At 33.3% G+C, this 27,635-nt stretch overlaps 10 protein-coding genes across 10 annotated transcripts; 6 read left to right on the top strand and 4 right to left on the bottom strand.

Moving 5' to 3' along the window:
- Window positions 1–550: 550 nt before the first annotated feature.
- On the top strand, window positions 551–2,899 carry cgd6_5350 (putative ABC transporter protein; the record flags this gene model as incomplete). Its single annotated transcript, XM_001388321.1, has 1 exon — window positions 551–2,899. A coding segment is annotated over one exon (2,349 nt), but the record flags the coding sequence as incomplete, so codon positions are not given.
- Window positions 2,900–3,372: 473 nt separating this feature from the next.
- On the bottom strand, window positions 3,373–5,070 carry cgd6_5340 (conserved hypothetical protein; the record flags this gene model as incomplete). The annotated part of the gene is made up of 1 exon (XM_627853.1): window positions 3,373–5,070. The coding sequence occupies one exon, from the start codon at window positions 5,068–5,070 to the stop codon at window positions 3,373–3,375; it is 1,698 nt and encodes a 565-aa protein (XP_627853.1).
- A 1,063-nt stretch (window positions 5,071–6,133) lies between these two features.
- cgd6_5330 (conserved hypothetical protein) lies at window positions 6,134–8,854 on the top strand (the record flags this gene model as incomplete). Its single annotated transcript, XM_627852.1, has 1 exon — window positions 6,134–8,854. One exon carries the CDS (start codon window positions 6,134–6,136, stop codon window positions 8,852–8,854), a length of 2,721 nt encoding a protein of 906 aa, XP_627852.1.
- A 797-nt stretch (window positions 8,855–9,651) lies between these two features.
- Window positions 9,652–12,462, top strand: cgd6_5320 (conserved hypothetical protein; the record flags this gene model as incomplete). Its single annotated transcript, XM_627851.1, has 1 exon — window positions 9,652–12,462. One exon carries the CDS (start codon window positions 9,652–9,654, stop codon window positions 12,460–12,462), a length of 2,811 nt encoding a protein of 936 aa, XP_627851.1.
- Window positions 12,463–12,792: 330 nt separating this feature from the next.
- On the top strand, window positions 12,793–16,701 carry cgd6_5310 (hypothetical protein with signal peptide; the record flags this gene model as incomplete). The annotated part of the gene is made up of 1 exon (XM_627850.1): window positions 12,793–16,701. The coding sequence occupies one exon, from the start codon at window positions 12,793–12,795 to the stop codon at window positions 16,699–16,701; it is 3,909 nt and encodes a 1,302-aa protein (XP_627850.1).
- Window positions 16,702–17,709: 1,008 nt separating this feature from the next.
- Window positions 17,710–18,993, top strand: cgd6_5300 (hypothetical protein; the record flags this gene model as incomplete). The annotated part of the gene is made up of 1 exon (XM_627849.1): window positions 17,710–18,993. The coding sequence occupies one exon, from the start codon at window positions 17,710–17,712 to the stop codon at window positions 18,991–18,993; it is 1,284 nt and encodes a 427-aa protein (XP_627849.1).
- Window positions 18,994–19,691: 698 nt separating this feature from the next.
- cgd6_5290 (hypothetical protein) lies at window positions 19,692–20,009 on the top strand (the record flags this gene model as incomplete). The annotated part of the gene is made up of 1 exon (XM_627848.1): window positions 19,692–20,009. The coding sequence occupies one exon, from the start codon at window positions 19,692–19,694 to the stop codon at window positions 20,007–20,009; it is 318 nt and encodes a 105-aa protein (XP_627848.1).
- A 103-nt stretch (window positions 20,010–20,112) lies between these two features.
- cgd6_5280 (hypothetical protein with signal peptide) lies at window positions 20,113–23,457 on the bottom strand (the record flags this gene model as incomplete). Its single annotated transcript, XM_627847.1, has 1 exon — window positions 20,113–23,457. The coding sequence occupies one exon, from the start codon at window positions 23,455–23,457 to the stop codon at window positions 20,113–20,115; it is 3,345 nt and encodes a 1,114-aa protein (XP_627847.1).
- Window positions 23,458–23,852: 395 nt separating this feature from the next.
- cgd6_5270 (hypothetical protein with possible signal peptide) lies at window positions 23,853–24,335 on the bottom strand (the record flags this gene model as incomplete). The annotated part of the gene is made up of 1 exon (XM_627846.1): window positions 23,853–24,335. The coding sequence occupies one exon, from the start codon at window positions 24,333–24,335 to the stop codon at window positions 23,853–23,855; it is 483 nt and encodes a 160-aa protein (XP_627846.1).
- Window positions 24,336–24,752: 417 nt separating this feature from the next.
- On the bottom strand, window positions 24,753–27,005 carry cgd6_5260 (ABC transporter ATpase with 2 AAA domains; the record flags this gene model as incomplete). Its single annotated transcript, XM_627845.1, has 1 exon — window positions 24,753–27,005. The coding sequence occupies one exon, from the start codon at window positions 27,003–27,005 to the stop codon at window positions 24,753–24,755; it is 2,253 nt and encodes a 750-aa protein (XP_627845.1).
- Window positions 27,006–27,635: the final 630 nt, after the last annotated feature.

The following is a 27,635-nucleotide window of genomic DNA, read 5'->3' as shown; positions in this document are numbered from 1 at the left end:
ATAGCAAACCTGGTAGTAATTTCCCAATTTTCTTGAACAAATTTCAAAATGGCCATCTCTTATTAATAGATCCACAAGTTGGCGCGTTCTTGCGGTCCTATTGTTGCATGCATGCATGTTTTTTATGGCCGGTATATCTAATGGCACCATTGATTTTATCAGGTAAAATGGGTTTTGAATTAATTTAGAGTTAGTTAATAATTAAGAACTAATTTGGTTCAAGTGAGTTTATATTCAGTTTGTGTGCGATGACGAAATAGAGGGAGTAGGTAAATATATAGAAAAATAATCCTGTTAGGCATGGAAATTGAAAGAGATAAGATTGTTTTAGAAAAATTAATTTATGTTTTCTAGATAATTTGGAGCTATTCAAGTTCGTTCTTGAATTAATTTTTTTTTTGTTTATCTGTGAAGCGCCTCTCCCCTCTTAAATCTAAGATTTGGATTTACCCCTCATGCTGATACTTCGCTCATTAATAATAGGAAGATAAAAATTCTGATTTTGTCTTTAAAAATTAATATTTAGGATGAGTAACAACAATGATGGTAAGTTCTAGCTAGGCGAGTCAACTTTTTGTTAACTTTTTTGGTAGTAAATTTGGTTGTAGCTAAATTTAGCTTTGACGACCCCAAAAACCCCAGCAAAAAGTCTTCCGTTGAGATTAAGGACAATGGATTAACAGTAGGAGGAAATAACTTGGACTTAAATAGTAGCAAAGGTGGTGGAGATCAATCTTCTTATGACGCTAAAGGTGGATCAAGTGCTGCAGCTGTTAGGTGCTCAGTTACAGACCATTCAATGGACATGTCAATCAATATAAATTTGGGAATGAATGTTTCAAAACAAGTAACATTGGTAGCAAAAAACTTGACAGTTGAACTCACCAAACGTGATAAGTTTTTCCGTAAAAAGGTGGTTCCAATCCTAAAGAGCGTGAATTTTATGGCTTCTCCAGGACAACTTATTGGAATTATGGGCCCTTCTGGATCAGGAAAGTCAACATTACTGAATGCTCTTTCTGGAAGACTCAAAGGGAGAGAATATAATATTAAGGGTTCCGTGGCTATTAATGGATTTACTGATATAGATTTAGGGTATTTGACTAGAATGGTGGTACAAGATGATTACTTACTTCCTTATCTAACAATTAAAGAGACAATGGACATTGTAGCTGGTCTAAGACTTCCACATTATTCTAAGAAGGATCGTGAGGAAAAGATTATTGAAATTCTTGATATTATGGGACTCAGACATGTACAAGATACATACGTTGGAGGAATTTCAAAGAAAGGAATTTCTGGTGGTGAGATGAAAAGACTTAGTATTGCCTTGGAATTGATTCAGAATCCTCCAATATTATTTTTGGATGAACCAACAACAGGTTTGGATGCTGCTAGAGCTCATGATTTACTATCATATCTCTCGTCTCTCGCCCATACCACTGGAATTATTGTGATTTGTTCTATTCATACCCCAAGATCGCAGACTTTTGCCTTGTTTGATAAAATTACTCTCTTGAGTAGAGGATTTGTTTTAGGACAAGGATCTCCAATGGACGTTGTTACCTTCTTTAATGATGTTGTTACACCCTTCCCTGATAACTATAATCCAGCAGATTTCATTATAGATGCTACGTCTCTTGTTGAGTTAGTACATAAGAAAGTAATTTCAGCCTCCATATATGTACCCAAGGATGCAACTATAAAGGAAATTGAATTAGCTGAACGAAATCTGGATGGAGAAGAACCACTTTATGAGTTCGAAAAATCAGTATCAAGAGATGATATTTCAATGAAACTGTTTGGACTGGAAGTTCCCTCTATTGAATCTTTGGATGAGTTCCATAAGATTTATGAACAATCAGTATATGGAGAAAATGTTAAGAAAGGCATCGATAATCACTTAAGATGCGTTGATACAAGTAATCCTCAAATCTTATTTGAGAATTATGGAAATATTGATTCTGCAAATATGAAAATCCTTCCAACTCAGACAATTTGTCAAAAAATTGCAAGGTTATCACCAATCCCAGGTCCTATACGTTTCTGTAGAGAGGTTAAATATCTTACAAAGAGAATACTTCTCAATACTTGGAGAGATCCAAATGTAACAGTTGGATTACTACTTGTTAACACTATTATGGCCATTATCATGGGAGGAGTCTTCTTTTCTCTCCCAAGAGCTGGAGAAAACGATTTTGATACTGCTCAAAATGCAAGAAATATCATTGGTTTGATCTTCTTTGTATCAACAAGTATCTCATTCTTTTCTATTAAGGGGCTTGTTGTAACCGTTGATGAGCGTTTTGTAATGAACAAAGAAACCTATTCTAAGATGTATACCCCTATTTCTTACTATTTTTCGAGGATGGTTGCAGACTTCCCAGTTCAACATATTCAGACATTGGTATATACAACAATCGTTTACTTCATGACTGGAGTTTATGATCAGAATCTCAAAACTTCTTTGGCTGACCAGTTTGGACTTTGGACTGCTTCTACTCAAGCTGGAGTATTTCTTTCATACTCATTCTCATATGTACTTTCCTCGTTTAGTACGAGTACAAATACTGTATTCCAGATTTTCCCACTATTCAGTTTAGTTTTTGCTTTACTTGCAGGCTACTTTGTTACATTTGATCAAATTCCTGTTTGGATCAGATGGTTAGGATGGATATCCACTGTAAGATATACTTATACCGGTATGATATTATCAGTATTCATTCCAGGAGAAAGATTCTCAAAAGTTACTACAGACTTCTTCCTAGATCAATTTAATCTCTGGACAACCGATATTTGGCTTAACATTATAGTTGCTATTTGCTTGGGACTCGCCTTCAGAATTCTTGGATACTTCCTGACTGCATTTACATTAAGGAACTATAAGATTGCAAGCTAGGTAGTAATTTGTTTTAGGTTTTCCAATTGGTATTATGATTGGGGGATTTGAACTACTATTGTTTGAAGAGACAAAAAGGTAGTGAGCTACGGAAAGTTTTATGATTCAAGGATCTTATTCCCTTTAGAACTTAAGCGTTTTCACCCTTCTATTTTTAATTTACCTTAGTAAATAATTAGAATTTGGTATTTAATACTTATTAGGAGTTGTTATCTTTCTTCATTAATGCTATTTGCTTGATGCATATGGGTATTTGGGTAAATAATCTAGGTATATTTTATAAAGATTAGGATACATTGATTTCTTAATTTCCTAGTTTTTTTTTTCTATTCTTGTCTAAAGATTCTCTAGACTATATATTAATAAATATCTATTCGGGAATTTCGTATTAGGTATCTTCAATGTTCAACATCTGAAAATAACTAAATGGGAGTTTCATAAAGTTATTTTTAATATATTGGAGGCAGATACAACTAGCTAGAGATTCCAATAGATTCAGCAGAAAGCTCCAAATCAGATGAACCTGAAGGATCTACACCAGAAGAATTCATATTAGAAGAATTTTCAATTTTCTTGCCACTAAGGATTCTTCTGACAGTACCACTAATTTCGGTGGCAGGCTCAGGCTCAAGGTCTTTGCTTGACCAACCAAGAATTACCCTTTTCTTAGTTCTACCATATCCTTGCTCATAAAGATATCTAAATGCCTTGCTGATGGAGGCGTGAATTGCCTTCAAGCCTGCAACAATACCAGAAAATTTGGCTGTTCTATCAAGATTTGATATAACTGAATTATCTGTATAAATAGTCCTTAGAATATTTTCAACTTGCAAAACTTCTTGCTCATTGACTTCTTGATTAGTGGACTCTGCTCCAACAGAATTAACTACTTCATTCCACCACATTTTAAATCCAGTGCTCATTGTCATCATACCACTACTTATGCTTCCACTTTCAGGGAACTCTGATCTATTGCTTTGCTCTGAAAATAAAATCTTAATAAATTCTTGTACTCTAACTAAATCATTATCAGTTTGAGAGCAGCCTAAATTCTCCTCTGATACCTCGAGAGTTGATTTCATATACCCAAAGTTAATAAATTTGAAGTTAGATGGGGACAGTTGTGTTATTGCATTCAAATTATCTTCAATCTTCCTAGAAGACCAGCTCCAAACTATACGATCAAGATAGATACTTCTGGTATTTAGATCACAGTGTAAAACCCTACCTGCAACTGAGTGATGCTGTAAAGTTAAAATTGCAGCAATTAGAGAATGAGCCAAGGAATACTGAGCTTCTAATCGGAGAGAAATTCTAGCTTTATAATTAAAATCATCAGTTCTTGAATTTTTTAGCCACTTCAAAAGCGCACTACTTTTGAAAAATTTGATAACATCTCTTAGAGAAGGTCCCATAATTCGTTCTTGGATCAAAATTCCTCCCAGATATGAATTACTTTCATGAAGTTGTTGGCTTAGATTTTCATTAGTCCCAAAACAAACTACTGAAGGTATCATAAAATCCGTCCCAACACCATAGGTAGCTGTAGGTTTTGTGGGGAACTGTTGGTTTGATAACAAAGTCATATAAAACATTTCTCTAGTACTTGTTTTCTTCGTAGAGGCTTTTAACATTATGTTTTCTGGTACGGATCTTGGAATTGACTTATGTTCACTCTTTCCAGGGTGAATATAGTAAAAACCTTCTCCAATATTGGAGTACATAAGAACACAATTCACAGATGAGAAAACGTTTTTGGCTTGATGCGGTAATCCAAACTTTGCCGTTGATGAATGCTTGAGTTGATGTGGAATTTGAAGAACAGGATTTCCAGCTTCATTTGAAATAATCAGCCCATAAACTGGTCTTACTGCTAGAATTGCATTTGTTAAGTATCCGTTTGTTACTGGCTGCATTCTAATATTATAAACAATTTCGTCAGTTGAAGAAACTTTGTATCTTGGGATTAGTTCAAGTTTTAAATGTTCTAATACGTTTTCCTCAAAATCGATATCGCATTTAATAAATTTGAAGGGTAGAGACCAGCAAAGAGCTGCTAAGAGATTTTGCTCAGAGTTGTACTCTGAAACATTTGGCTGGTTAGCTTGATATCCAAATGAATGCTTTAATAATGGTAAAAAAATTGAAAAAAAGGGAAATATGCTCTTCATGACTAAATCTTATTCCTTTTATGTATCTCCTAGTTAGCAGCTATTTAACTTGTTGAGTCGTCAAAGTAGCTAGCTACTTAATTGTTTATCTATATTAATATATATTTACAGTATTGAATACAATACTTAAACTCTTCAAAAAAAAAGTTTTCAAGCTTCTACTTAATTCAAAGATTAATGTAATTTCAAAATGAAAACAAAACTATTTCTGAAAAAAATGAGGATCAATTCTACTTGTCAAAAAAAAATTATTCATTAGCTCTTATTTTCCGAGTGATAACAATTTGGAGGCATATTTAAGCCTAATTATTGTTACTACGCTTTTAAAAGCATTCGTATAGGTTAATCTAATGGGGCTGATTGGTTGTTTACAAATAGCAATTAATTACACTTAGATTTTCATTATCAATGCAGACATTAGAAATAACAATTATTTCTATCATTCGTCTCTAGTAAATAAAATTAGAAAAATAAATGCATGACTTGCGCGCCAAATGATCTAAAAAGAATTAGGGTTTTGCATGTCAAAATATGGGGCAATTATTAAAATAAAAGGAAATATAAATACTATCTTTTCATTTATTTATATATAGAAGGAATTGAATTAGGAAAGTATTGATTTTTATACGGGAATGCATGTTTAGAAACCAAGATTAGTGATAAAATGAAGTTGCTCAAAACATCTTTAGGATTTTTGCTTTGTTTGGTTTTGGGAATATGGCAATCAGAAATAGAAGCAGCAAGATACTGGAGGCCCATTTTTGGTAAAAAATATAAAGTTGAAGGAAGAAATATAAGAGATGATTTGTCTGGAACGTTGATTATGTAAGTTTTGGGTACTTAATCTATGATTCGTGAATAATATATTGTTTAGGGATTATTGTTCAGTATTAACTCCACACCAGCTAAAGCTTTCCAATCTATTTATTATTGCTTCAAAAAAATTCTCTAATAATGGTAAGTTTGTGATCTTTAGGGAAAATCCTGGTTTGAGAACTCAGAGTAATCAAACCTAAAAAATGGGAGTAAGAACTATGACACTAATTATCTTAAAACTATAGGGATGTCTATGTTAGATGCATGCTATATAGTATATAACTTAAGAGATGGATACTTTTCAGGTTGTTCGGTTGCATTGGAACTAACAATTAAAGAAAATGAGAAAATTAAAGATAATAGCTTAGAAATTTGTAAGGAGGTATTGAAAATAGCCAAAGAAGATCCGGAAGTCAAAGATTTGGTTCATGAAGCGCATCCTAACGATGTTAGTAATATCTTAGAGAAAGTTGAATCTGCTGTTAAGACGGGAATGGATGAATTGGGAGGTGAAGCATGTGCAAAGTTATCTAAAGAAGAGATCTCTATAGCAAATGCGCTTGTAGTAATCATGTTGGAAGAAGGATACAAAATAAGTAGAACAAGAGCTTGTACGGTTGTGTTATCTTTAAAAGAGGGCTCATTGGAAGATTGTGCTAAGTCCTTAAGATCAGCATTAAGAGGACATATAGAGTATGATAAAGCTGAAAAATTTTGCCAAAAAATTGCAGAGTATGGAACAAAGAAGCACCCTTTTCTCTCTGAGATATTAAATAAGGGGCAAATATTCCCAATTGACGGAATAAATACCAACTTTAAAAAGAAGGTGGAGGTAAACGAAGCTATTTTGGTTGCTCTTGCTATTGATAACAGATGTCATTTAGATGAGCTCGATGTTAGACAAATATTATTTACAAACTATCCATCCACTAATGTAGTTGTTGACAGGAGGCAGCTTTTTGACAGATTCCTGATTTATTATAACAGAAATAAATCTGGAAAAATAGGCAAAAGATGGTTCAAAGATGGGGTATTAAACGGAGCTGAAGAGGAAGAAAGTAATATCTCATTAGGATCTAAAATGGAACTGGTCAATCTTACAAACCAGCAAGCTCTTCAAACGTTATATTCAACTTATAGAAGTTTAATTACTTCATTTAAAGAAACTCAAAGGTTTGTGCAGGATATTCAATTTCAAAGAGGAAATGTGCCCCAAAGCCTAAAACGTCGTTTCTACATGCAAATTCAATTTGTTAAGTATATGGAAAAGCATATTGGAGCTTTGAAGGAATATATTGAATCTGATAACACGGATATATATTCAGCCTCAAATTTGCCATATGGTATTTCGGATTTGAAATCTTTTTCTGAGTTAGCCAAAAAAGATTGGATTCATTCTCTTGTTGAAGATAAACCATATGATGAAATGGATCATTTTTCATTATTCTGTCCACTACTTCATAGATCTGCATTTAGGCTTGCCTTATTAGTGGTTGGAATCTCTCATAGTGTTCTAGGAAAGAGCAAAGTTAAGCTTCCAGATGCATGTTTGGCAATATCTCAAGTAAAAAATGGTTATGACTATAAAAGCTCTATTAAGCTAGCATTAGCCTCAGTATTTGTAAATAATCAAAAGATTTTGGATATGGATGAGCTAGAGTTACTATATAACTTGATTGTGGCTTCTGTAGACGAAACTATTAATGAGTTCTTGCTTGGAATTCCTGAGGAATACTTTAACTTTGAAGATGATAACGAGATTACTGACGAGAAGCTTGAACGTTGGATTGCAAGAGTTGAACACAGACTTACTAAGATTATTATTGAACCAAAAGCCATTTTAAATAATATGTCTCTATTTGATGTTGATATGATCATGCAAAATATATCTCCATTAGAAGCTAAACTTCAGCTCTTGATTGGAGTCTCAATTAGAAGAATTCACGAAGCCTTGGAGGATTTGACAGATATTGAGCATGAAATGAGGATTATCAAGGACAAAATAGAGTTTGCCAGGATTCAAACAGATAGTAGTGGCGAAATTTCGAATACTAAAGAATACGATTATTTAAAAAAGAAGAGAGAAGACCAACTACAAAAGGTCATTGATCTCGGAGTTGAACATGCTGGACACTGTGCAAAAGCTATAGATGTATTTGACATTTCAGATAGACCAATAGTTCGAAAAGTTCATCGCGTAATTGCAGTAAATACGGAGTTTAAAAGACTAAGTGTTAGCTATACAAAAATTCAACAAGAAGAATCGATCTTTAAATCAAACAAAATTTTGCTTAGAACCTCCATTATAAACCACAGAAGAGATCTAGCAAGGAAAATTCTTGAAGAACTAATTATAGGGGAACCTTATAGTCCCACTGACAGTAGATGGTATACTGATCTCGATGAATGTTTTAACAACTCAGTCCCAGATCTCAAATTATCCCTAAAAGTTGATCCAAATTATCCTATTGAACGATCTTCAGGTTTTACTGCCATTAATACAAAAAAGAAACCACCAAAATACCATCTAGTTTGTGATAAGAATCAGTTGAGAAGATTTAAAATATTTCAACCAGATTTAGAGGAAATATTTAAAATTGCTGATATTCCACTTATAGACTTCGAGGGGAATAAGCCTCTTGTTGCGGATATTTTAACATTAGAGGGATGGGCTCCTTTAAAGACTACTATACATGAGAAAGAAGAACCTAATATTCCTTGTTCCATTGCTAAACAACTCTTTAGAAAGCTTGTTTCTGATATATCTCAAAGAGCAACGGGGGGAACTTCATACTTTAATATTCCTCTTCTTCATTTATGGTGTGCTGACCATATAAGATTCAGAAAAGGCAACCAGGCTATTTGGAGAAACCTCATACCCAGAATTTGGTCCATTTTTATAGAAGAACCTTTGGACATAAACAATCTTAGATCCAATAAATGGATGATTAGAAACTGGTTTAGATAATTAACTTAGAGTTTTTGTAGAATTATATTTTAAAATGTTTATTTCTATAAGAGTAATAAATACAATAGTTTATTAGACTCCAGTTAAAACACAACTTCAACGTGTATTTACATCGAATAGAATATCTAGCTAAGAAACATTTTGGATGATTTCTAACAGGATTAGTACAGACTTAGAAGTTTTTTTTTTTGAAATACTGACAAAGAGAATGTGTGAACTTTCAAGTAGAAATACTTTTAACATTGAGTAAGCTTATCTCTAAAACAAAACAAAATTAATAACACAAAAATCTGAAAAAATAGTAAATGATAATTACAAGTAAATGTATAAACGAAATCAAATGTAAATATTCACTTTTATATAAATGTGATTATATTTTACATTGGTTTATTTAATTAATTTATATTTATATTTAAGCTTAAGCCAAATAATTAAATGTGGAGAAATTGTAAATAAAGTTGTTGGCGCCGAAAAGGGTGAAAATATTGGATGAGGGGGAGGAAAGGTTTGAATGCGTTTAGGCGTCAGCCAAAGCAAGTATTAGGAGGCAAACTATTGAGAAAAAAGTTAGAAAAAGAGGGTAAATAAATGAGACAGGAAATTGTAAAAAGTTTATGAAAAAATCAAGAATTTGAGAAACGGTTGCAAGGTTGAGGCGAAGAAGAAAGAAGAGTCTGAGATCAGAATCAGACACTCTAGACGAGGTCCAGGAGTTAAAGAGATTAATTAGTTAATAAAAAAAAAAGTAAAAAAACTAATAATTTATAGAAGTTACACAATTAAGTTAATTCTTGGAAATGGAAATTCAAGAGCCAATGGATACAAAGATGATTGCAGAAGAATCTGCAAAAGAGACAAATATGGTTCTAAGTACCGAATGCAATACTGATAATACAAATTCATCTCTTGAAACTGGGCAAAATATTGTGGTTAGTCAAAAAGATGAATGTACAAAACTAGAACAATCAGAACTGGAATTAGACTACGAATTAATTTGTATTGACTTCTTTTTAAGATATATTTCAAATTTATATCCTTTATGGGGAGAATATGGGGATAATTTAATGTTTCATATAGCTCAAATATACGGAGCTATCAGCAAGGAAGAGTTTAGTCCTTATCTAAAAATAATAGAATCTATTGGATTAAAGATTAACGAGAAGATGAAGCCTGATAATAGTCAAAAAATGTCTAGTGATATGATTCGTAAAATGAGGTCTAGTAATGTTACTGAAGATTCGCAGGGTTACCCTTTAGATATTGAGAATTGTGATTCTCAAGTTTGTATTCGTGCAATTTCTCACCTAGACTCTTATAGGGAGTGGTTAGATGGAATGTTTACTGGTGCAGACTGCGAATTAGAATCAGTATCTCAAATATCAGAAAGCCTTGAAGGAAAAATTGGTAAGCCAGAAATCGAGTGGAAACCGGCTAATTTATCTGGGGAATTGGTACTTCCATTGGTTTATCAGACATATGTCACTATGGAAGTGAGACGTGGAGGAGATTTTATACAAAGCGGTAGACATAATGAAGAACGTGGTTCAGGATCTGAGAAAACTACGAGTTTGAGCAGTGGAGGGAAGCCTTGTATTTCAAATAATTCACCATCAAAAGGTGGAAATGAAGTTGGTGTTACTTATGAGAAAAATAGAGATCGTTGGGTTGCAGTTTGGACGGAAAATGGCATTAGAAGGAGTCGAATTTTTAATGTTAAACAATATGGATATGATACAGCAAGAGAAATGGCCATTCAATATAGAAGAGAACAACTTGCTAATATCAATAATAAGATTCAAACTGGCACTCCAGTACAAGCTACTAGAACTAACAAAAGAAGTAGAAGATCTATAGAAGGCACAGGCCGTTCAGGTAGATCATCTCCTTCTGCATATAATACAAGAAATTCGGCTATAGATACTATAAATTTGCAAAATCCTGATTATGAGGTGTTTTATGACCAAGAAAAGGATTCCTGGGTCTGTAAGAACTTGGTAAATACTCTGGAACAAGAGAATGTCTTTTCTGTTGAGGAATTTGGTGCGGAAAAGGCTAAACATCTTGCAATCGAAAAAGCAGGAGGTTTGGCTGATGATACATCGTTTACTCCAGTTAAAAAGACTTCCTCGAGAGCTTCAGCTTCAAAAGGAGCTGTATTTACACCAAAAAGAAGGGATTCTCAGGGGGCTGATGGGAGTGTATTAAATGTCTCAGGAGAAGGACAGCCAACGTCTTCTTCATCATTTAGAATAAGGATTGCAACAAATCTTTCAGGTTCAAAAGCTGAACCAGGAACAGGCCAATCAACTAATGGGACACAAAGCTTTTCTTCTGAGCACAATACAGGAGGCAGATCAGAATCAAGGAAATCTGCTTCTGGGGAGGAGTTTTTGGTATATCATGGAAAGAAGTACTATTTTGGACCAGTGATAGAAGGAATACGTTATGACAAAATCCAAAATAGATGGGTAACTGGCTATGTTGGGCAGGATGGTAGGAAGCGTTATAAGTATTTCAGTATTGGAGCTTATGGATTTGAGGGATCTCGTCAGCTCGCTATTGAATATAGAGAAAGTATGTATTCAAGCACAAAGGGTGTTGAAAAATTAAGTGAATTCTTACAAACTGTAATCCAGGGATTCCCTGCATATGAGGATGGGGTTCTGCAAGATGTCTCATTTGAGGATTTAACAATACATAAGGGACAGTTAAAGGATGGATCAGAAAGATATTATCTTTGTATTCCATCAAAGGGAGATTTTTTAGTGACAACTCCAACTGATCAGGAAAATGAACAGGTAAATTCTTTACTGAATAGATATAAATCAGTTTTACAAAACCACGGAGGTAAGGAAGAACAGATACTTAGGGAATCACTTTTGGCTTGCAGTAGATCAGACTTAAAATCCCCCTTACCCGTTATGCATTCCAACTCTGATTCAATTGGCCAAAAAGGAGAGGATTTACAAACTTTAACTGGAACTAAGAGTGAAGTTACTGATACAGCTAAATCAAAAGACGTAGAAATGGAAGATCTTGAGAAAAGAGAAGATAATGAAAAGCCAGTAAAAGTACTTGGAAGCTTAACAAATGAAACAGAGGATCAAGAAACCAGACAAGAAAAATTAATCCAAGGATTAAAGGAGGAAATTGACCCAAAGACAAGTGAAAGCAGTCCATTAAAGACCAATTCTGGAGCGGAATTGGATTTTTCAGGAAATATTTTAGGGAATTTGGACTCTCCTTCAAAATTGGGAACCCCATCTTCCAGAAGTTCAGTATCCATGCATGGTTGTGATTTAACTACATATAGTGACTCAATGTATATAGATATTGAAGACAAATCAAGCCCTGATGGTCGAAAAAGATTCTTCATTGGGCCACATATTGATGGAGTCTCGTATAACCCCACAATACATCGTTGGGTTACTCAATATGATATAGATGGTGTTTCTATGACAAAGAACTTCAGTGTAAAAAGTTACGGTTTTGAAAAATCTAGATACTTGGCAATACAGTGGAGAATTAAATATAATGGAGAACCATCTCAGCTGAATCAGCTCATCCAAGCTCTACGGGAGGAGGGAATAGAGTATCCTCCAAAGTGAACTTGCTGCTTGTTAGCTTTTCATAGCTTGCTGCAATTTATGATACTTAAGGCTCATCTTTTTACTAATAGTGCTGATTCTAAACCACTCTTTCTTAAGTGATTAGTTTATATTTAGCTCTAATTATTTTTTAAAACTTTTTTCTTGCATGCATTTTACACTAGTAGCTGTTCTCAATCAACCACCCGCGCGCGGCAAACGAAATATTTGAGGCTTAAAATTCAGAGATCTTGTTTAGATATAAAGGAAGAAGTGAGAAAAATTTAAATGGAAAAGTGAAAAAATTTTAAAGAAGATAATCACGAAAAAGAAGGGGTATTTAGGGCTCTTATGAAGTTTAATTCAACAAAATTACTTGGCATTTTAGCTATTTTTATTAAATTAGCTATAACATATGCTAATCAACATGCAAACGAGCCGGAACATAATAGTGGTTTAATGCCACATGGTAATTGTGTGAAAGAAGAAGATTCATTGTATTTGGAGCTTTATAGAGATGGGTCTAAGAAAATAAACGTTAGTTCAATGTACAGACTTTTGCCACCTGGCCCGATAAAATATTTATTTCACTTTAAACAAAGTAAAACAGCTGCTATTGAAGCAATTAATGTACCATTGGCATTGGGCCTTCATAGACCTCAGAATATTTCAAAGCCAATAAATAGAAGTGTTGAAGCTTCGACATCTCAACAATTTTTGATGGAAGAGTATTATGTGAGCAGATTTATTGAATTTTCTGTTAATAATATTGAATTACCACTATCAAATATATTATTGGGATCTTGCATTATATATACTTATAGGAGTGTAAGAAATCAGCTTGGAATTTCATCATCTCTTCCAGATATACATAAGGTTGCTGCTATGACTTTCCAATTACCAAATTTAAGAGATGAAAGTTTTAGAAAAGTTTGCAGACAATATATGAATAGTCTCTCATCATCAGGAAGGCATAACTCTCCATCAAGTTTCATATCTCAAGTTTGCTCTCAGATACAATCTTGTGTCGATGATTCGGCTATACTAAATTCGATAGTAAATTTGAGAGAAACTTTGTCAATTAATTCAGAAAAGTTAAGTAATCATGATTTGCCAAGTAGACTTGAGTTCATTAGTAATATTGGAAGGAGATTCCAGGGAAAGTCTTTGAATGTCAATTTGTTGAGATTATATAGATTAATTTGCAAACTGGATTCAATCTTGAATACATTTTTTTCAAATAAATCAGCAGATGCTTTTTCAATAAAAGATCAAAGCCAATTAGATTCATGGCAGCAAATAGTTGAATATTTAGATGAAAAGAATTCAGAATATATGAAATGTGAAGACTTATTACGCCTTCATTTAAAAGCTTTCCCTCTATTTTCAACACAATTGAATATAAGCAAGAGGAATCATCTAAGTAAACTACTTTGTTCATCTTCTGAACAAGCAATTAATCAATACTTAGTTCCATTTGCTCCAACATCAATTTCTTTTCAATATTTGATGTATTTAAGTGAGTATTTGGAACTTCCATTGGAACTCATTTCAAAATCACAATGTGTATTTTTTCTCTCAGCTTCTTACACAGGAATGTTTCCAAGATTTGAACATTCTACAGAGTTAACAATACTATTAGATCAACAAAGCGTAAGCAACAAAGAGAACTTTTACTCTTATTGTATAAAAAATATTCCGAGATATATCAATTTAGCAGAAAATACTTTTATTCCAAAAGAGAGAATAGTTATTGATATCAAGAGGGATTCTTCGGAACTTTGTCGTACAATTTTTGGATGCTTTAATTCAAAATCATCACTTTCAGAGGAGGATTTAACAACTCTTTTCGTTTCAATAATTTCCTCCCAAAATGGTGAATACTATAATCAATTTTTCCCAAGGGTAAAGTTCATAACAAAAATTGTAGAAAAAAATAAGGAAAATAAAGATTCAAAAGAAGATTTAAATACAAGTAGTAAGCTATTACCCCCAGTTTCCGTAATAAATAAAGCTGGCAAAATACATGATCCAACAGTTGTAATTAAAGTACAAAAGTTGTACTCTTCCTTAGTTAGATTAGGCCTACTACTTACAGATCAAACAAGTATTTCAGAAGTTAGTAGAAATAAAAGGCCATTAACACTTCCAAAGGAACTTATTTCTGAGAAAAGTGTAGATGATTTGGTTCCTTCCATTTCAGAGCTTTCTCCAATTGTGGCGAACAGCTTTGTTCCATCAGATTGTGCTTTAGATATTGTCAAGAGGTATCCGGAATTGAATAAAGTATTCTTTACATTATCTTCATTATGCGAGAATGTAATTGATAATTCATACCCAACTCCATTCTCAGATATTCCCTATTTATTAAAGCTTGTGAATGTTTTATCAGATAGTTATGGGTTTTCTATTAATAAGATTAAAAGAATCTATGCGTATGCAGCAAGTTCTTATACTATTCTCGGGGTCCAGGCAAGATTATTACCATTATTTTCTTTTGTAAGCAGATATAGTACGATTAATGAGAGTTATAAATCAGAATATAACATTTGTATTGAGAATTTCCAATTTAAATTAGTTTTTACAAACTCTCAGATACAAAAAAATAAAGAATCCTTTTGTAGATATGTCTCTTTGGTTCTCGAAGATGATTTCTTTGAAAAAAGCATCTTATTTGCGATCAAGACATACTCCAAGAAGTCTAATACAGAAGAGGATTGGTATAATTCATTATCCGATCTTTTTAACAATGTAAAAGCTTCGATGGCAAGCTCGATTGGGTCTAATCTTACTGTAGGTTATACACTTGGAGATGGATCAAAGTTTTTCCCATTCTTCATTTCAAAGTATATTAGAAGCCTTCAAAAATCAAATTATTTTGGTGAGCTCACAAGCGAAGGTATCGTTCAAATATTTACCCGAATATACGCAAATTATGAGAATATTCCGGATGTAGGCAGTTCTGCTTTCATAGGAAATTCATTGAGATATGAATTCATTAACTCAAAGGATTCTTCCAAGGATATGAGCAATTTTAAACCAGTTTCAGATGAGGTTTATGGCCTAAGATATTTTTTCTCTCGTGAAACTTTACTTGAACATTATCCATATCTAGTTGAGAGCTGCGTATCCACAACATTAGAATATTTGAATTCGATTGGAAACAAAGATCTGGGAGTTCCAAAAGTTAAGGAGATATGTGAATTCACCTTTTCTACTCCAAATAAAGAGTTGAATTCTCAACTCAGAAATAATGCACTTTTTATTAACTATTTGGTAAATTACTTTAGTATCCCTCAGGGTGCTATTTCACAACTTCATTGCATATACGAATTGGTTAATGCATTCTCAAACTTTTCTGAAGGAACTCCATCTTTTGAAACTTCAATTCATTTTGGGATAAACTTATATGTACTTACAGTTGGATATAGAAATATTAAAGATAACTTTGGCGAGAAGTGTAAAATTGCTGCTTTACTCTCAAACATTCTGGATACAAATGCAGAAGCTACCATATATGAGGAAGATGCTTCGTCAAAAACTAATTTTGGACTTTCTCTCCATAAGCATAACTTAACTCCAATAAATGCCAAGCTTATTTCTTCTCTCTGTAACACAGCTATACAATGTTCCAAGACAGGTTTACATGATAAACCTATAAAAGATTATATTAACAAAACCATTTATAACTTTATATACGAAGACCATCTTAATGGAGATCCCTTAGATTCTGTAAACATATCATTAAATGATTCCAACAAAGAATATAGTTTAAGACACCAAGTTAAGAACAAACTTGAGAGAGAAATTGATAGGCTTATAATTGAGGGAGTTGAAATCACTTATTATGGTAAAAATGTCAAAATTCAGGGTCTTAGAATGCTTGAGTCAATAAGATTATTTGGAGTTTTTCATGATAGCTTTAGAAATTTATTAAAGAAATTGGAGGGAGGGGATTCGGTTAGTCAGTATAATTTCTCTGGCTTATACTCAGGAAGCAATCCTATTAAGGGCAGAAATGATTCTATTGATAAATTGAACATTTTCAGCATTGAAACTGCTGCCTATGTTGTCCACCAAATTTCGATCAGCATTTTAGAAAATGACAAGTCTTTTGAAACTCAGGGTTTCGTGCTTTCTATTCAGAAGAACACAATTAAATACTGCATTGAGCACTTGAAATCAGTTCTTTCTGAAACATTCAATCCTTATGAAATCTACTCAATTTGCGCCGTTTCATTCTCACCCTTCAAATATTAATATATTAACTCAATTAGCTTATAATATTATTTCATAAAGTCACCATTGAAGAAAGAGAGTAATAGTGTTTAGATATTTAATTTATTTACTTATAGTTTTAGTCGAATTATAATTTTACATGCATTACTTGTAAATTTGTATGTTGCATGCACTTTTCCCCCCTTCCCAGAATTATGTATTCATTCTAATCTAATACAAATAATTTGTCTCATCTAGCTAAATTCTATGGATAATTCATTAAAATCAAACAAATCTGACGAGTTTTTTGAAGTTTTCTTGAAATTCTCTAAAGCTTCAAAAGCTTAAACTCAAAATTAATACAAAAGTTCCAATTTGCATTTTTATAGTGTGTTGTGTGCTGACACGTGTGGCGGGAAATGCGGGAAATGTCAAAAGCCTGGTTTAGGAGCATTTCATCTATTGTAGCAATAATAGGAGGAAATTCAATCTTTTGTATCGAGACAAATATTTGGGTTACTTGAGAATTTTAAGCTTCGATTTTAGTTTCAAAAATGAAATTATTTTTATTTTTATTATATTTGGCCGGATTAAAATTTAGTAACGCTACAGACTTAACCCAATTATATGCCAGTACATTTTCCGTTCCCAGTGGAAATGAGATTCCAATTAAGTTAAGGGGTCTGGTTGCACAAAACAGCTTAGATCCAATGCAAATTATTTTCCAAGACAAAATAATTCCAGGCTCAGAGCTAGAAGAAGGAGAGGTAGGTTTAAATTATATATTTTTAGATTCAAATTCTTAACAATGACAACAATTTAAATTTTGATTTAATAGAAAATTGGAACCTTAAAATCGACTTCTGTTTCTGGACAAGCTTTAACAAATAATATACCTTCAGAAATTTCAATTAATTCTCCATGTAAAGCAAAAATAGAGGAAATTTATTGTTCGTCCAATACAATAGTTGTAGCCGAAAACAACAATGTAAGTTCAGCTTTTACTGAGGGTTAAGCTTTATTCACTTGTTATCTTTTTTATAGGGAGTAATGGCTCCAAAGTATATTCTTTCATTTTTATGTTTGCAATATCCAACAGGACAAGTACAAACAAACAAAAAGACCGATTCAGATGGTTCACTAGAAATATTTATCACTTCCAAAGAGAATTCCATGGTTGTGGATGTTCCTGACTCAGAATATGTGCAGGAGGGAGCTGTATTACTTGGGATTTGGAATGATAATACTATATTTTTAAGGTTTGAAGCTACCAAAGAGATTCACAAGGTCAAAACTGCATATCCAAAACCTCAGATGATTGGTCAGAGATTTCAAAGAGGCTCTTCTTTGGTTATTCTAGAGATATCTGCACCTTTAACTCCTCAAAATACAATTCTTGAAAATCATACAAGTTATTTTTCTCATGTAGAGCCTCAAAGGGATAATTCTGTATCAACACCAGAGCAAAGTGAAAAAGATGACAGCAATAGAGAGGCTTCAGCTAGTGGTTTTGAAGTGGATCAAAGTATTCAACAATTAGATACCAGTCCTGCTAAATTAGATGAATCTGTTGAAAATGAACATTTTGAAAGTCAGGATCCTCTACCAACTTATACTCAAACAGATAAAGATGAGTTACAAGAAGTTAGTAATAGTCATATTATTTCAATTCATGAGAAACAGCCAATAGAAACAGCTCTGGATAACTCTGCTATCACATATGCGATCATGATGAGAAATCAGATTAAAAAGTCCAAGCTCCACAACTTGAACAAAAATTTTGATTTAGTAAATCAAAAGGCCAAATGGATAGTCAGAGCTCCTTGTTCTGGAACCATTACTAGCAAAAAGTTAACTCGAAACGTAAAGAAAGTTCTTCAAGGTACACTTTATGCGACAATTCAATGTAACAGCAAAAAAGGTAGAGGAAAGGGAGCTTTTGAAAATAAAGGCAAAGAAATAGCATTGATTATGCCTTTTTCTATCAAAATTAATAAAATTAAGGCAGACTTGCAGGAAACTGAGCAACCTGGTCTCTATTCAGCTCAGGTTTCCAAAAATCAAAGTATCATTACTGGCAAACTAATTAAAGAATCTAAGGATATTCCTCCTCACTTAATATATGGTAAATTTCAATTAGTTACTGCTCCATGTAGCGGAATACTTAGAAATACTGTTGAAATTGGAAAATCTGTTAGGAAAAAGGATACCATATTTTCTGTAGATTGTGTAGAAGCTGGAAAGGATTCCATAATGTATGGAGTTACAACTAAACCAGGATTAGTCACCAAAATGTTTAAAGAAAATCAAGCAAATGTTAAGGTAAGTCTCTAAGATAAACACAGCTATGTAAACATTTAATATTTATTATCTAACTTCATTATTACATTCATTGATCTTAGGAAGGAGAGGCTATTTCTATTGTCAGAAATAATTGGAGGATCTTAACTTCTCCATGCGATGGATTACTTATTTACACTGATAGTCCAGGAATTGCAAAAATAGGAACAAATATCGCTGTTGTTATATGTAACGATAATAAGTCTAAGAGAAAGAATATTCAGGCTACCAAGAACTTTATGATCTTACAAAATATTCTTCCAAATCCTTCATTTGTTACAAAAAAACAACCTTTGATTGTATTGGATTCCTCCAAGTTTAATTGGGATTCTACTGATGATATTGATGATTCTAATACAATCTCCAAAGTTTACTCCCCCTCAAATGTCAAGAGTAATATCAAAAACCCAAAATGTAAGTTGAATATTGATCTTCATATACAAGTAATTTGTTGATTCTAATTCTATTTTACTTTTATTCTTAAAGTACCTTCAAATATTATAATTCAAAATATCGTTTCTCCTTGTAAAGGATACGTATTTAGGGAACAAGAGCTTAAAAAAGGATGTCAAATTGATGAAAGTATAGTTTTTATCAAAATTAAATGTGATAAGAAAAAATCCTACTCTTTAAGCTTAAAGACTAATGCAATAGTACTTGAAAATAATGTATATGAAAAAATTGGTGAAGAAATGGTTCATAATTATGAACCAGAGAGTTTCCAGGTATCAAAAGGAGACATTATATTGCAGGTCATGTTTATTCACAATATTAAACATCATATAATTGTCTCTCCTTGTGATGGATTCGGTTATACTTTCAATTCTCCTGGAAATAAGGTCTCCAAAGGAAAGTATTTTGCAGCAATACAGTGTAAAGACGAAGAGAAGAATAAAAGAACTCAAAAAATTAAAGCAGTTAAAGATATGAATATTGTTTCATCATATATCTCTTTTAAAAAGAAGTTTTTTAAAGGTGATCCATTATTCATAATGGTAGAATCTAACTAATGGTACATTTATTCAAAATAAAGTTGAACATCTTGGGGTTAACAGAATGTTCAAATGGAGCCAAGTTAAAGAAAGCTATTGCTTAAGTAATATGAACTAAGAATTAGTTAGATTTCTTATTATTAGATTTCTGCTTTTTAGATTGTTTTTTAGATTTCACACATTTAATACATGATGGCTTTTTAAACAACCTTTTAAAGAATCTTGTAAATTTATTTCCTTTCTTTGAGCTTGGAGTAATTTGCTCACCACCTCCAATTTGAGAAAGTTCTGGATACTGGTCAGTATTCATAAGAATAATTACATCCGGAATTTGTTTCGAAAGCTTTTTCTTAAGATACTTGTTTGATTTAATAGCTTTGACTATAGGGTTGAAACGTTGCTCAAGGTATACTTTGATCTGGTTATTTAAAACTTCAACAAAATTTAGATCTGATATCTTCTTTAGTAATCTACTCCTGACGGAATTCTTGTAGGAATAAAATGCTTGATAAAGAATCTTACATTGCACAAGTAAATTTTGTTTGCTGTGATTGTGTCCAGTTATAATTTGTTGAAGAATATCCATAATATTTGGATTAGTAACCTGAATTAAATGATGTAGAAGAGATCTAATAGCTTTAGTATGTTGCAAAAATTCGTTAGAAAGTTCAAGGAACTCAAGCTTAAACTTTCTTGTTTTCTTTCTCCATGATTTTTTCTTGTTATACTTCTCTGCAACCCTAAGTGTTTCTTGCCCAAAATTGATTAATTCTCTGATCTTGGGCCTATATTTGGTGAACTCATTAATAAATGTTTCAGTAACGACACTATTTGGGTTTTCTGTTAAATCTAGTCCAAAGTTAACAGTTTTGATCTTCTTTGCCTTATTATAACAAACATTAATCTCCTTTTCTTGTTCAGGAGATAGTTCAACGTCTTTTGAGTATGAAATACTTGCTTCTTTATTATAATTCGGATATTCGCTTTGATCAGTTTGGCCTTCTGATCCGTCAATTTGTGATCTACGTTCTATAATAGCTTCTGGAATATCTGTAGCAGGAGCATCTTGCGGCTTTAATCCAACAGGAAGCTCCTTTACTGTATTAATATAGGAGAACGGCATATTTCCAAAGCCATTAGTATTTAATTCGCCATTATTCTGAGTACCCTTGGGAGAATTATCGCTAATAGAATCCCCTTCAGCCTTTTGAAGGTTGAAATTCAGCTGAGTTTCATCCATACTACTTGGATCAGAATCTTCAAATCCAGTAGCTAGTCTTCTAGAGAAAGACTCAGCATCACTATATCCTTCATTAGTTGTTTCCTCAGATTCTAGAATCTTCTCCGTGATACTTTCAGTAGGATTTGATGCGGTAAATACAGGGCTTTCCTGCTTGTTGAAATGGCCAGTTTCTGTAATTTGAGTTTTTTCCTCACTTTCAGACTGTTCTGGATAATATTCTTGCAATGTTTTGTTATCAGCCTCCTTGGTCGCCTCAGCAGAATGTGATTCAGCTTCATTAAATTTGGGATTAATTTGTTTAACCTTTTCTAAGAATTCATCCCCAGAATAAGTAACCTTTAAAAGATTATTATTACCTTGAGCACCAGAAGGTCTTTCCCAAGTCTTTCCAGTACTGAATTGTTTTGATAATGTGCTTCTGTAAGTCCCTCTTAGCTTTTCGATTTCTTCTTGAAGCAAAGTCTTACCTGAAGTGCTTTGAGTATTTTTCATCTCTTCATATCTGTTTTTGAATATAAATGTGTTTTTAGCTGGTTCGTTTTTCAGGCCTTGTATAAATTCTTCTTCCTGGGAATTTTGAGGAACAAAATCAGAAAAACCCCTAGAAGTGTTATCAAAGTTACTCTTCATAGAAGAAACAAATTTGTTTGGCACATTCTGCTGCCCAGATTTTACCTCCTCATTCCTGCTACCAGCTCCATAAAGATTTAGCTTTTCAAATTGCCCCACTAAAGTGTTAATTACGGAAGCAATTCTTGGGCTTACCTTACCAGCTGTTGCGCTAGTTCTTACATAAGGGCCAGAATAAATTCTCTTGTTTCCAACTGTTCTCTCTTCAATCGCACTTGTTGGAGGAGAAGGAGGTTCAACTGAAATAGAGGCCGTTTTTGAAGGTTCTACCTGAGCTGATTGACTAACCTGGTTAGGGCCAGATATTGCTGAAGTTTCAGTATATGATGGAATCATTGTGATATCCTCCGTATTTGGATTCAAGAAACTTGAATCGGCAGTATTTAGTTTTCCGATAGAACTCGATCTTTCAGAAGTTTTACTTTCTTCAAAACCCAATGAATTATCTAGGTTTTCTTTCTTTGCTTTAATCGAAAAATCTTGACTTTTTGAAATATCAACACTCAAAGGTGTCCCCTCTTGATCTTTTTTATGGGTATTTGTGCCCTCCTTCTGGGAAAACAAACTCGAACTTTCAATATTTATCAAATTTCCTGAACTAGGTTCAGAAGCCTCTGAAATGCCTGAAGTCAATTGTGACGACTCGCCCAACTGAGACGCTCTGCTATCTCCTTCCTTAGTTACAAATGTTGGTAGTTTTGATTCACTAGTATCCTCAAAAACTACTTCCGATCCTGTTGGGTCCTGCGAAACTTCCTTCTGGTCTATTGGATTTGCCTCGACATTAATTTCGTAATCATTTATGGCAAAATCGTCAGGAGATTTGGGCGGGCTTTTCATGTGGCTATCTGCATGCATTGCATGTGCTCCCTGTGCGCTGGCTTCGCTGATAGAATCAGTTCTCGGAGTTTTTAATGGAGAGCCTGTAACTTCAATATTTTCTGTCAAAGGTTCGAGAAGTTGATCTTGTGTTTTTATTTGTTTGAGATTTTTGCTGAGCTCTTTTTCCAGAATGCTTCCATCAAAAGTTTCAAATGAAGCCTGGGAAGAATCTGTCTTAGCTGGAACATTTTCGAATGATTCCATAATTACAGGGTCGCTAAATTCTGACCTATCTCTTGCGGAATCGGATGATTTAGCATCTACTGAACTTTCTTGTATATTATTATACCCATATTCTATAACGCCTTCTGGAGAAGTTGTCTTTGGGGCGTTAGGTAAGCCTTCTGGTGGGCTATCATCAAATGCTAAACTCGTCTCATCTTGGTATAAAGAAGCACCATCTGGTAGTGGTTCCGAAGAACCTTTATCATTGCTTGTTTCAAAATCCATGGCGCTGTTCTCTTGAGAAAGTCCACTCTCTGCTTGAGATCTTGAACTATCTGTTTCTTCATCTCCAAGCACAGCGGAGTTTGCGTAACTTAAACTATTACTTGGCTCCATCTGGCTTTGAGATGGATAAGAATCCGAACCTGCTACTGTAATTACATCAAAACTCTCATCAACTATTGATAGCAGACCAGATATTAAGAGAATACATCCCATCAAAGCTTTCAACCCCATATTTATCCTAAATCCACCTATTCGAATCATTCTTTCTATCTTTTACCCACAGTATGATTACTAACACTCCACCCATTAACTTCAATTCTAAAAAAACAAATTTCAGTTAAATTTCTATAACCCTTTAAAAATCCCACTCCCTTTTCCCCCCAAACTACATGTCTATTCCAAGTCCTTAATTACCTAAAAATTGTATAGATCTTTTTACTGGCAGCGCCATTTGTGCATATTGGCCCGCCTTCTTAATCTATTAGCACAAATTTAAGCAAAATAGACAAAAATCATTTATTGACATCATTAAAAGTTCTCGTATTTTAAACAATAACTAATACTCATACCACGTACTTAAACCATCAGATTCAGAATTATTTAAAATTCATGAAATTTATTTTGTTAAACAACCATCTTATTTAGTTCAATTGTGTTTACTGGTTTCCTAACTTTTCAACCGAGTCCAAATATTTAAGTGCATCCTTATTGTTTTCAAAAATAGATTCTGGGCTGTATCTTTCCCCAAATAATATAAGGCACTCAAGTAAAACATCAAATAGACTTCTAGCTTGATCGTGTTTCGACTCAATTTTTTGTGCAATGGATGACATCTTTTGGAGTGATTTGGTGTATTTACGTTTATACAATTCCAATAAACTGCTATTAGTTTCAGATTCTAACAATTTACTATATCTTTCTGTTAAACTAACTCTAAACATGAGCCCATTTTTCAATAGTAAGTATTCTAAGTACTCGGATGCAGCTTGTTCGCAATCAAATCTAGAAGGTTTTTTTCCTTTCTTCCTTGAAGATTGAATATTGGCCAAAGAAGTGTGCAGAATTTCGTGATTTTCATTTGAAACGGATAGATAAATAATGACTAGATAAAGTCCGGAAAAGAGCCTTATAATATTCATGATTTCCAAAAATAATAATGCTTTATTTGATTTAACTGAGTTTTTAATGCTAATTGATGATGTGTAATTACCTTTTATTTGTGTAGTCTAATGATTTACACAAATATCACACAGGTGTACCACAATACTAATTTAATGTCTTTGGAAGATATTCACTCAAAAATAATAGTGGAATAATTTGTGATTACTCAACAAAAAAAAGAGATTAAATAGAAAAGGCTAAAACTGCAAGCTTTAGTCTTAGCAGACTTTGCAGGCTTTAAATCAGATTTCTCAAAATCGATATTTTTTTAAAAAATCTTCCACAATGGCGGGAGCTAAAATGGCAGGCAAACAAAAACCACAGTGGCGGGAATGTGTAATAAAGAAAGCATAGATGTAGGAAAATTATAAATTAAATATTGTATTAGAGTAAAATCAAACTGATGTTCTAACTACTGTTTTTCTATATAGGTCAAAGTCACCGCCTTTGAACTCTTTGAGGGTTTTATTTACGTGGTCAATATGCCATATTGAGTTTGCAACGCAAGAAATCAAGTGGGCATCGTGGCTGACAATAATAACGCCTCCATTAAAAGAGTTCAGAGCGACAATAAGAGCTTGGATTGAATCTAAGTCAAGGTGATTTGTTGGCTCATCTAAAATTAATAAATGAGGATTTAGATACGCCATAATAGCAATAGCAACTCTACTTTTTTGCCCTCCAGAAAGAACGTAGAGAGGTTCTAGGGCGAGACTGCCTGTGATTCCAAACCTTCCAAAGAAATTCCTGGCTTTTTCATCAGAAATATCAGCTACAGGATACCTTGCTTGTAACTGCTGAATAGAGTTAAGTGTAAGGTCAAGCGATTCAATATGATGTTGTGCAAAATAACCTATTCTAATTTTTGGATCTCTTTTGATCATTCCCTTGGTTGGGTTGAGTTGTCCCATAATTAATTTTAGAACTGTAGTTTTACCGCTTCCATTTCCTCCACAAATTGCTATCTTTGAATTGCTTTGTATATTCATACTAAAATCATGAACAATTTGTTTGGTTGTGTTGCTAGATTCCTGTGAATAGTAGAAGCTGACACCACAACATTCGATGAGAGATACATAAGTATCATCACTTTTACCAGTAATTGTCGACCCAGAAATATCCATGGCATTAAAGTCAAAAACAACTGTGGGGTCTTTACGGACTTCCTCCAGAATAGGAAGCCTTTCAAGGTATTTAATTCGGCTCTGAACTAAACTTGCTCTACTAGCATTACACCTGAATCTATCAATAAATCTCTGAATTCGTTCCTTTTCAGCTGCTTGTTGTTCCAAATGTTTTTGTTTAAGAATCAGATCAATAGATCTCACTTCCTCGAATGTATCGTAATTCCCTTTGTAGTATGTAAGTTTATTGTCATTAAAATGGATAATATCAGAACAAACTTGGTTAAGAAGATCTCTTGAGTGGCTAACAATGACACAAATTTTATCCCATTCTTTAAGGAAATTTTCAAGCCAAGTAACTGCAAGTATATCCAAGTGGTTGGTAGGTTCATCCAAGAGTAAGATATCAGGATTAGCATATATTGCCCTCGCAAGAGCAACTCTCATTCTCCATCCTCCCGAAAGTCGAATAACTTTCTCTTTAAGCATTTCCTGAGTGAATCCTAAGCCAACAAGAATGACAGAAGCTCTATTTTCAGCAGTATATGCATCAATTTCTGTTAATCTTTCATATATTTGACTTAAACGTGCAGTGTTTTCTTCTTTAAGGAGTTCTGAATTCCCAGATTCCTCATCATTTCCAGCCAGAAGTCTTTTCTCTTCTTCTAAAAGCTCAAATCTTTCAGTATCTATACTTAAAACTGCTTCCAAGACTGTTTCTTCAGGTCTGTAATGTAACTCTTGTTCAACACAAGCAATAGAAACATCAGCAGGAATTCCTGGTATCTCTCTTCTTACAATATAAGTCAGAAGAGTTGATTTCCCAATTCCATTCCTACCTATTAGTCCATATTTATGCTTAAGAGTCAGATTTAATGATGCATCACTAAGAAGAGCTCTTCCAGAAATAAAAATAGTAATATTGGGAATTTGAATGTCTGTTAGCTTTCGTCTAGACCTATCAATTGGATGTTGACACACAGGAACAGGTACCTCCAACTTTTGCTTCTCCCATTGCTTTAATAATCTAAGCTGTCTCTCTTTCTCCTTTGCTGCAGCCTTTTGAAGCTTAATACTTTCCCCAATAGGGATATTTTTGTTGAAGTTCCCACTTCCTCCCACATCTAGATCAAGAAGAGGATCGTACTTAAGTTTGTCTGTTTCAACCTCGGATTTGAGAATTTTTGTTGGTTCAATAACTTTCAATACTCCAGCAAGTTCATTGGACTCCTCTGGTTCAATACCTAATTCTTCATATATATTATTCACAACTGAATTAATATTTTCAAAATCACCATATTGCCTCAAGAAAGTATCCATTATTTCAAACAGTCTATCTTTAGACATTCTTCCTTTATTTTCAAGAATTTCAGCATAAACTACCTTTACTAAGTACTCTAACACAACTTTGTCTTCCAACTTTGAACTGCAAGCCTGTTCGATGTGCTTTGCAACATCTTCTTGATTTGGAAACGTCCCTGACTCATTCTTATCAATGATCAGCATGCCTTTGTCCTCCCACATTATTTAAAACTCCGTTTAATAGTAGTTCTACCAATTGTTGATTAAATGCCGTAATATTCAAGAAGTTGCCGCCAAAATCAATGTCTGCCAAGCCAAATTCTTTAATTATTGTAAAGTTTATCTATAAAAGAATATTGACAAATTTGCAGCAAGTATATAGTTAAGATCACCAACCAAATTGGCACAAATCCTCAAGCACTCACTTTAGTTGCTATTAAAAACAAACAGTTACCAATATTCAGCCAATGCTTGGATCAATATTCATAATATAAAAAATACTCAAGTAGAAATTCCATTAGAGTATATAAGTTTAGAATCAAATTACAGTCTTACTGTAAAAGAAATGTTCAACCTTCAACGAAATGATAATTTATACTGCTTTGTTTCTATTCAGCTATCTCAAAATTTTTTAGATTTATTTTGGCGCCAAAAGAGGTATCGAAAAATAAAGGTATTTTTTTTCAATATATGAATTGTTCCGCGTAAAAAAAGGCAGCCAGAAAAATTAATTAAAAAAGGGGGAAAGTTAGGTAAAAAAAAAAGAGTATCGTATTTCTAGAAGGTCAATTGAAAGGCAAATAGAGTAAATTTGAACTAGTACTCCTAATATTAGGAATTCCGTAAGACAGA

The sequence above is a fragment of the Cryptosporidium parvum genome, chromosome 6 (assembly GCF_000165345.1).
Source record: "Cryptosporidium parvum Iowa II chromosome 6, whole genome shotgun sequence".
Lineage (NCBI taxonomy): Eukaryota > Apicomplexa > Conoidasida > Eucoccidiorida > Cryptosporidiidae > Cryptosporidium > Cryptosporidium parvum.
The sequence above is the reverse complement of the archived record's forward strand: the minus strand, read 5'-3'. Positions and strand labels throughout refer to the sequence as shown.